Raw genomic sequence first — 10,243 nt, forward strand, 5'->3', positions numbered from 1 at the left:
CGACATAAAAAAATTAATTAAATGATAATTTTTATTTTTTATTTTGTACTATTTAAAATTTAAATTTTCCTCACGTCAACTTCTCATTTTTTCTTAAATATATCAGCATTTCGTTTAAAATAATTTTAGACTTCTTTTTATTATCCAAGGCGTTGTGGAAAAAATAATTGTTGGTAACTGGTAAGAGCTCTTCTAAAAGTCATTACATAGTAATTTTTTTTTATTTTGTTTTCAATTAATGTATTACAAAAATATCTTAGAAAAACTCTTAACATGTAAATCTGACTTGCTATTTTACACGTTGGAGTTCTTATTAGTATTATTTAATATTAATAACAATAATATAATTTGTCAGTTGGTAATTCCCATTTGCTCAAACATTCAATTTGGGTCAATTTGGCTTTTTTTCCTGTGTAGGAAAGAACCCACTATCCAACTATCCATGGCTACAGTTTCAGCACCTTTGGTTTCTTCTCCCAAACCCTCTTCTTCTTCTTCTTCTTCTTCTTCTTCTTACCATGCTTCCATTTCCTTCTCAAAATTCACCACAAAAACAAACTCTTTCAGACCCAAAAGAACCATAACCAGAACCAGAAGCTTAACATGGCTGAATCCACAACAACCACGTGCTGCACTCGTGGAAGCAACACCACCACCACCACCACCACCAACCTCAGCTGCGCCACCACCACGGCCACCACAACCATCAGTGAAGGTTCTTGCACTCCCTGCTGACCGTGCTGATGACCTTCAAGCCGAAGCAAGAGCCATGGCACGTGCTTCCAATGCCACTCTATACACCCCTGAACTCATTGCCTCCAGATACAAATCACGACCCTTCAAGGTTCCAAAGTTTGAATCTTTTTGGCAATATAAATTCTGGGTATGGCTTGATTTTGTGAATTGATTGGCAATTTAACCCCTTTTCTTGGTTGTTGGTGTAGGTGGTGGGAAGGACCTTTCAGATTCTGAGTGCTTTGGGTACTTTTGCGTTGAAGCTTTTCATTGACCAAAGGAATGGGACGCTTGATCAGAATAAGAGGATTCGTGCAATTGAGCTTAGGACCATATTCACTAGATTGGGACCTACTTTTGTGAAATTGGGTCAGGGATTGTCTACTAGACCTGATTTGTGTCCACCTGAGTATTTGGAAGAGCTCTCTGAACTTCAAGTATTGTATTTCTATTCTCCTCTTTCGAAATTTCATTCTTTTTTTAAACATATGTTTCAATTGCAAATCTCTTTGAGACTATTCTGTTATGTAAAGAATGTTTCCTGCTATGCTGCAATAATATGAATATGAGTACAAAAAGTTAGTCACAAATTTAAGTAGTTTAAGGTAGTTGCATTTGATGCAGATATGCATACAATATGCATACATTATAGGTTTCTAGGGATTTATGGAGTTAGCAATGTAATTGATGAGAATTTTGATTTGGTTGAGTGTCTGATGTCAAATATGCTGCATATGTATTATGAAGCTCTTTAGCACATAATTTGGATGAATGTGCTCTTATAAGACATTAAAAATATGCAATGAAATTTCTTCACTAATTTTGATTAGTCTATTATGTTTCTATTATGAAAGGAGGAGTGTGTGAAGTGTGAACTGTGAGTTATGAAATAGTGGTACTTAGGTTGTATCGGTCATTTTTGTTATTGATCAGGATGGTTTGCCGACATTTCCTGATGTGGATGCCTTTGCATGCATTGAGGAAGAATTAGGACTATCCCTCGAATCTATCTACTCGACTATATCTCCATCACCCATAGCAGCAGCCAGTTTAGGCCAAGTTTACAAGGCTCGGCTGAAGTACTCTGGGAAACTTGTTGCCGTAAAGGTGCAACGCCCTGGTATAGAGGAAGCTATTGGATTGGATTTCTACCTTATAAGAGGCCTAGGGTTTCTTATAAATAAATATGTGGATGTAATAACCACCAATGTTGTTGCACTTATTGACGAATTTGCACGGAGGGTATTTCAAGAGCTTAACTATGTGCAGGTTAGTTTTTCTGTCAAATATCTAAATTTGTATTCTAGTTGTAGCTAAGCACACATCTATTATCAATTTAAGCATCTTGGTTTTCCTTTTTCGAAGAAAGGCTAAACAAAAGTAAGTGGTGGACTATTTGCCTAATGCACAAGCAGAAGGTAAGAATGTATGACTGAGCCTTCTTTCTTTGTAAGATCTTAATCTGGTGTGTGCCTCAATCATCGATGGATTAAGAAGACATATTTGTAATCCAAGTCTTTTTTGTTTAGGATTGAGTGTTAATTTTGACAGGTTCCTGCAGGAGGGACAAAATGCAAGGAGGTTCAAAAAATTGTATGCCGACAAGCAGGATATTTTCGTCCCCGATGTTTTCTGGGACTACACAAGTGCTAAAGTACTAACAATGGAATGGGTTGATGGAGTCAAACTCAACGAGCAAGAAGCAATTGAGAAACAAGGATTAAAGGTCTTGGATTTGGTGAACGCCGGCATTCAGTGCAGCCTTAGACAACTACTTGAGTATGGATATTTCCATGCAGATCCTCATCCTGGGAATCTCTTGGCAACACCCGAGGGAAAGCTTGCTTTTCTAGATTTCGGGATGATGAGCGAGACACCAGAAGAAGCAAGATTTGCCATAATTGGTCATGTTGTTCACTTGGTTAACCGGGACTATGAGGCTATGGCTCGTGATTATTATGCTCTTGATTTCTTGTCAAGTGATGTCGATGTGTCTCCAATTGTACCGGCACTTCGCGACTTTTTCGATGATGCACTTAATTATACCGTGAGCGAGCTTAACTTCAAAACACTAGTGGATGGTCTGGGAAATGTTTTGTATCAATATCCATTTAATGGTAAGATCATTTATGCCTTTCAAGTTTCAATGTCTTATCATTTAACTACAAATGTTAAACATGAAAGGTTTAATCATTTATTTGGCAACTTCCATTTTCAATCTTGGAGGAGTGATATAGTTGTGGACTTATATGAAAACCAGCTGTTTGTTCCTGTCTTCTTGCAAGTCTAATCAGTTGCTTTTGTTTAATGTTTTCTTGGTCCCTTCCATTGACAGTGCCGGCATACTATGCATTAATATTGAGGTCTCTCACTGTCTTAGAAGGTTTAGCCCTTTATGCTGATCCGAATTTTAAGGTGCTTGCTGCTTCATACCCATATTTTGCTAAGAGGCTCCTAACGGACCCAAATCCCTATCTAAGAGATGCTCTTATTGAGTTGCTGTTCAAGGATGCAAAATTCAGGTTTGTAGTCTGCACTATTTTGATCTATCACTAGTTGAATATGGTCTTATATCCAATCATATATTGCCACAATCAACAAAAGTAACTGTTATTAAATAATAAACGGTTAGAATAATATAGCCATGTATTTTTCTGTCTTTAATTTCTGTCTCCTATATTAGTATAATATTGTTTTATTATGTATGCTGGAATATTCATTGATCTAGTCTAGTGCAGATGGAATAGACTTGAAAACCTGCTAGCTCAAGGGAAGAAGGACCGAGATTTCTCAGCGAAAGAGGCTCTACAACCTGTTCTGAAGGTATTATTAAGTCCAGATGGTGAAGAGCTAAGGACTCTAGTAATCAAAGAGGCTGTTCGCGTATCCGAAGCTTTTACTATTGGCACTATTTCCTCAACATACCAGGCTCTTCCTGACTTTATGAGGAACCTTGTTTTCAATGCTAATGCCAATGGACCCCTTGCAATGTCAGAAACTGAATTGCAAAGTATGATAGAGCTAAGGGATCAAGTGATTAGGGTATGGGGACTTCTGAGAACCTCTAATGATTTCGAACCAACACTTTTGCTACCAATACTACAGGTAAGATCTCAAGCTTGCCTCATCATCGTATTTCGGATACTATTTTTCTTTTCTTTTTTTCTGTTTTTTGGACTTGTGTCTTTTGGTATCTATACCAGCTTTTATGTCATTATGATCGTTTACAATAAGTTTGGAGGAGCAATCCTTTTTTTCTTTTGGTAGAGTATTCTTATTTCATCGTTCTGTGAGACTCGAAGTAAGTTAGAGGAACATTACTAATATATTCAATGAAATGGATATATAGAAATAGAAAAATTTTGAAATTTACTTAGTACTTGTTCGAGTGATTTGTTCAATTGGATTTTCAATCAGTTTTTGGCTTTCATAGTAACTTTCTACATTAATATATGAACAGGTCCTTCAGCAACCTGAGGCTCGCAGACTTGGGGGGCGTGTCGTGGGTGGTATCACTCAACGCCTTGCAGCACGCTTTCTCCAGCAAGTACTCCGAGTGCAAACATCATCGTCGTCGTAGATTTCGCATCACCGGAAAGTCTAGGTGAATGACTTTTCATCCTGCTCTAGGCTATTCAAGAGTTTGTACTGATATGATCTTATTAATTAGTATTGATTTGGCTCTTGTCGAATGCAAGTTGCACTTTAGAGAGTAAAGTTTAGTGTTCGAATCGTTGATGAGAAAATCAATGGTTTTAGATTTGATTAGAAACTACATTAATAACGTGGAAATTTACATATTGTTGTCTTTATATGAAGTTGATAGTTGGAAACCGTTAAATGACAGGTTAGTCAAACATATCAAATCTTTTAATAGTTCTCAACTATCAACTTTCTACAAAGACAACTGCATGCATGTGAGTCTCCACCCATTAATAATTGTCCGTATAATCTGCGACTGTTGATTATCTCGTGAACGATTCATATCATGCATTTAGGAGCCAGATTGCGAACCGGTCTATGATATTTTGTTGTAGCTTTTGCTAATATTTTTGTTGTCTCTTTATTTGGTCAGGTTATTGTGGACAGGGAACATAGAAGTTCATTCCTAACACTAAGGGGGAAAAAACAAAGAAAAGAAAGGAAAAAAAGAAAGAAGAAAGTAAGAAGTTGATTCTTGTCAAAATTGTTTGATTTTGTTGTTTGTTAATTATATCCTGGTCCAAAAAGGTGTATATATTACTCATCATTATTGATGTTGCATCATCTTGATCGGCATCAACAAATAATTATAATAATAATATGATAATAGAAATTCGCAAGAAAATTGCTCTTTGGTCCCTTCTTTTTTTAAAGAAAAAATATGTTGTTTTTAAGTTTTATTTTCACTTGGACCCCTTTGCTGTTATAAGAATAACTATGATTTAATGCTGCCATTATGTATTCAAATTTCAAAGTATGGAGGCTTTAGCAGTACTGGCACGGTGGCATTTGACTTGGATTCAAATAATTTATGTAATTGTGACCATTTGAAATATCTATTAAATCTAAGATTAGAGATGGAAAGATCAAAATTGTGTGAACACAATTTAATGTCAAAAAAATTATACAACAATTTGCACAGGTAACATATTTTTAGTCAAGTAGCAAATCATTTTCACCTTTTTTTTATGTTAGTTATTTGTTGGTTAAAATTGCTAGTCATATAGCATGACTCAATTATGCAATAGAACAAGTATTTAAATCAATATGTATTTTTAACACTAAAAATGTAAGTACTAATACTGTGTTTGGAAGGGAGACTAAAAACTGAAAGATTGAGACTAAATTAAGTCTTTGTATTGAGTTTAGTGTAAAATAAATTAAACTGAGTTGTCTCAGTATTATGTTTAATTTAAGATAAATATGAAAATTGAAGGGTAAATTTAGAATTTGAAAAGTTAAATAAAGGTATTTTTGAAAAGAAATGTTATTAAAATTTCAATTTCTGTTCTAAAAAATTTTAATTCCTTGCGTCTCCAAAAAATTTTAAAGAAATGTTATTAAACACAATATTGAGTCTTAGTTTCTGTTTCAGTGGAGTCTTTAAAAACAAACACTACTTAAGTGTGCAATGTCTTATGTCTAAGTGTGCAAACTTGAAGCAATGAAGTATGGCCATGTCATTTTCACTAAAGATTATGATGATCACACTCCAATCTTCTATTTCCACTATCCAAATCAATAGATGCATGACAGTAATATCTAATTGGAGAAAACTTAGCTTGTACATAGTTTAATCTTAAAAACTTAAAAAGCATAGTAAAAGTATGTGGGAGAGTTGAGAAGTATCTTTCAATATGATTGTACAAGAACTTCAACAACTACACTCCAAGGAAGAAGGAGACAATGGATGAATCTCTCTCATATATTAACACATATAAAGAAGAGAAGGTTCTTCCATGGGAAATTGCCAAAACATGTGTCTTCACCCTTCAGCATTCTGCATTTCAGCAAGGCAGCAACACATGTATAAGTAGTGCCTTATGACGTATATTTGCGTAGTCCTTGTTGTACAACATTGTGACAACTCAAAATGCTGTGTGCTTTATGACTAGGCAATGAGTGAGTTGAAAAAAAATAATAATAAGAGGCACCAAATCGGCTAAATTTATTTTTAATGTGTATTTTATTTTTTAACTATTGCGGATGATTGTTCACGAGCAGTTTGGATATATTTGTTGAAAAAAAAGGCCGAGGTATAAATCACATTGAAAATTTTTTTCACTTTGGTTGAATGCCAATATAACAAGTATGTTAAAATAGTGCAATCTGATAATGGAACGGAATTCATGTATTTAAAACAATACTTCCTACAACAAGGCATTGTTCACCAATCGTCATGTGTTAATACACCGCAACAAAATGGACGAGTGGAGCACAAACATCGACATATTCTCAATGTTGCTAGATCATTATGTTTTTAAGGCAATCTTCCTATTCAGTTTTGGGGAGAATGTGTCTTAACTGCTGGCTATTTAATTAATCGTATGTCATCCTCAATACTGAAGGACAAGACTCCGTATGAGGTTTTTCATGGAACAATTTCAAGTGATGAGCACTTGCGGATTTTTGGCTCTTTGTGTTATGCTCAAAATCGGAATAGACGAGGGGACAAATTTGTCAACCGTAGTCGAAAATGTGTGTTTGTCAAGTATCCTTTTGGGCAAAAACTATTTGACTTGGAAAAAGAAGTTTTCTTTGTCTCTCGTGACGTCTATTTTGTTGAAGATATGTTTCTTTTTAAAGCGAGTAAATTACCAATTCTGCCCTCGAATTACCAGAACGCTGACAAAAATAACCTCCACTTTTATTAACGACAAAAATATACTTAAAATATTGAAAAACGCTACAAAAATACCCGACCGTAAATAAAAATCTATTCCGTTAACAGAATTGGTTGAACTGTCAAATGGATTCCATTACAACTCTTCCTCTACTTTTTCTTCATTCTCCCTCACTCCCTCCCTCCTCAATGCAACTACAACACAAATAAACATCATCTGCTGTCACTCTTTTTCTCCCTCAAACCTCCCAGAAGCTGCTGCAAGCTGCAACCACAACAACAACATATCTCAGTCACTCCGAAATTGCAACAACGACAACAACATCATCTTCCTAGCTGAAGTTCCTGCAACAACAACATTTTCCTCATTATTTCTCTCCTAAAATACGATGTCGTCTCTTCTTCCACGGTTTCTCTCCCTCAAGTACGACAATGGTCTTGCTCTGTCATCTTGCTCATCCACTTCTCCTTCTTCGATTCTTCTCTCTCGCCGCCTCTCTCTTTCTCTCTCCTTGTTGTTATTATGCTTCTCTCTCTCCTCAACGACGGCACCTGTGGTGATATTGTCCTCTCCTCCCGTCCTCCCTCACTCCCTAAAGCAATTACAACAACAATAAGCAACATCTCAGTGACTCCCTCCCTCTTCCAAAACTCTCAGAATAGACCTTACGCCTCACCCTCTTCATCTCAGCCACAGTCATAATCAGCCATAATTAGTAATAATCCTCCATAATCAGTAATTCTACAATTTTTCATTATATATTTTTTAATAATCTAATAAAAATAGAATCCAAAGAGAAAGAATAAAAAAGAGAGAAGCGGAAGAGATAGCTCCTCACTGTCCTAGAGAGAGAGGGACTATCCACTGCTGGCTTACTGCGAGAGAGGAGAGTAAGGCGCTGCAAGACAAGTTTCTGACAGCAATGGAGGGGCGGGAGCAATGCAAGCAGTGACAGCGATGGCGAATCTGAGAGGAAAGATCGAGAGATCTGCTGAGAGAGTGAAGAGGGCAAGGAACTGTGAGATCCTCTTCTGACGACAACGGAGGGGCAGCGAGTAAGCAACAGTGGCAACAACGAGGTTCTGTCGTTGAAGACAAAGAGACAACGGCGTGAGTTGATGAGAAATTGTTCTGTGTATTGGAGAAGTGAAAGTGAGAAGAAGGGAGAAGAAAAAAATGAGCGGGGAGTGGGGTGTGAGAGTGTGAGATAGAGAAGATAGGAAGGTAGCAGCCATAGATTCAGAGTGAGAGTGAAGAGGGTGAGGTGTAAGGTCTTTCTGGGAGGTTTGGGGAGGGAGAGAGTGAGGGAGAATAAAGGAGAAGCAGAAGAAGGAGTGTAACGGAATCCGTTTGACAACTCAGCTAACTCTATTAACGGAATAGATTTTTATTTACGGTCGGATATTTTTGTAGCATTTTTCAATATTTTAGGTGTATTTTTGTCGTTAACAAAAGTGGAGGTTATTTTTGTCAGCGTTTTGATAATTTGAAGACGGACTTGGTAATTTACTCTTTTAAAGCGGATCAGGCTTTGGAACCAAGGATTGAAGATATTGGATCTCCTGTGACAGAAACAATTGTTGAAGAAGACACACACAATGGGCCAAGTTCAGCACCCACATTTGAGCCTAGTACTCCACACTTAAATGACTATGCCGGAGATTCCCTCATTGAAGCACCTATTAACAAACAAAGGGAACATGAACTCAATGAAGAGATTGAAGAGTACATCGCTGACGATGCATTGGAACCAAGTGCAGCAGAAACAACGCCGACTTCCAATCTACCACTAGTCACGATGGACATTCCACTTGATCGGGGTCACCGCATGAAGACACCCTCAGTCAGGTTGCGCGATTTTGTCTCTGCTGCCACGATACCAATAAGTCTTACCGACCAACCTCCCTCTCCATCAAAATCCTCAGCTGTGTCCTATCCTATACAAAATTTTGTGAATTATAATTTTTTTTCAAACAACACCGCAGTTTTCTTGCTTCTCTCCAAATAGAACAAGAGCCTCTATTTTTCTCTCAAACAGTTAGAGATAAGCGTTGGCGCAAAGCGATGTCCCAAGAAATTCGTGCGCTTCAACTCAATGACACTTGAAAACTCACAACCCTTCCCCCAGGAAAAAAAGCACATGGCTGTAAGTGTGTTTACAATTTGGGAAATAATCAAGTGAAAGGCTTGGATTACAATGAAACGTTTTTTCCAGTGGTAAAAATAACAACAATTCGCACAACACTCGCACTGGCAGCAGCCCAGGATTGGGAACTCCACCAGATGGATGTCCACAATGCATTTCTTCATGGAGAATTTGATAAGGACGTTTACATGAAGCTTCCCCCTGATTTTCAAGTGCCTCAACAAGGACTGGTCTGTAAACTTCAAAAATCTCTCTATGGACTGCGAGAAACTTTTTATATTATTTTTGACAGTCTAGAAAAAATCTTTTATAAAAGGCAGGCCAACTTAGACACATAATAGCATTGGAGTTTCTCACAGCATGCAAGAAGCAGGATCCTGTATCAGCATAAATGACTCCCTAATCTCATATTAATACACTACACTTAAATCAGTACCATTTTAAAATTAATTTCTGCATTCAATCACCGAGTCTAGTACTCTAGTTCTCCAACTTCTGTTTTTTTTTTTAATTGAACACCTCTAATGGGCTGTACTATTCCCATTAAAAACATAGATTGGGCTTTTCATCACTGATATATTGTTTCAAAAAACCTTACCCAAAAAAATAGTTTCAAAAAAAATACGGAATGATGAAAAGAAGGTCCATAAGGTTGTAGTTTGATTACGGCTTTTTTGGGTTGTAGTTTGATTACGGCTTTAAAATAATAAAGACCAAAATAAAAAACAAATAATAATGATATATGACCCAAAAATAAAGAATAATAAAGACATAAAATATAAAAATAACAAAAAAAAAACCCATAAATATAAAGACATACATATACATAGATGCAGTCACATAGATACACAATAATGTAGTCTGTTTGCTTTGGTTGTTAAAATTATTTAAAGGGAGATAAACACATTTGTTATTATCCTTAATAAAGCGAGAGTTGTTGGTATTGAAGGCAATGAGTGTTTTAATCATTTTGAAGGGACAAAATTATAATAAAAAATTACGCCTCAGGTCTAATATTTGTATCTCAACTTTTGGA

General features: G+C 36.4%; 1 protein-coding gene across 1 annotated transcript; it reads left to right on the forward strand.

The window, feature by feature from the left end:
• LOC107625900 (uncharacterized aarF domain-containing protein kinase At1g79600, chloroplastic) lies at positions 361–4,879 on the forward strand. Its single transcript, XM_016328633.2, has 8 exons — positions 361–844; positions 945–1,172; positions 1,669–2,004; positions 2,297–2,852; positions 3,071–3,257; positions 3,474–3,840; positions 4,196–4,339; positions 4,811–4,879. Exons 1-7 carry the CDS (start codon positions 443–445, stop codon positions 4,313–4,315), a joined length of 2,196 nt encoding a protein of 731 aa, XP_016184119.1. The 5' UTR covers positions 361–442; the 3' UTR covers positions 4,316–4,339; positions 4,811–4,879.

This window comes from Arachis ipaensis, chromosome B02 (genome assembly GCF_000816755.2).
Source record: "Arachis ipaensis cultivar K30076 chromosome B02, Araip1.1, whole genome shotgun sequence".
NCBI lineage: Eukaryota > Viridiplantae > Streptophyta > Magnoliopsida > Fabales > Fabaceae > Arachis > Arachis ipaensis.

Coding starts and splice junctions, on each gene's coding strand:
- LOC107625900 (XM_016328633.2), top strand. CDS start 443: ATGGCTACAGTTTCAGCACCTTTGGTTTCTTCTCCCAAACCCTCTTCT. Junction 845..944: donor ACAAATCACGACCCTTCAAG/GTTCCAAAGTTT, acceptor TTGTTGGTGTAG/GTGGTGGGAAGGACCTTTCA. Junction 2,005..2,296: donor AAGAGCTTAACTATGTGCAG/GTTAGTTTTTCT, acceptor AGGTTCCTGCAG/GAGGGACAAAATGCAAGGAG.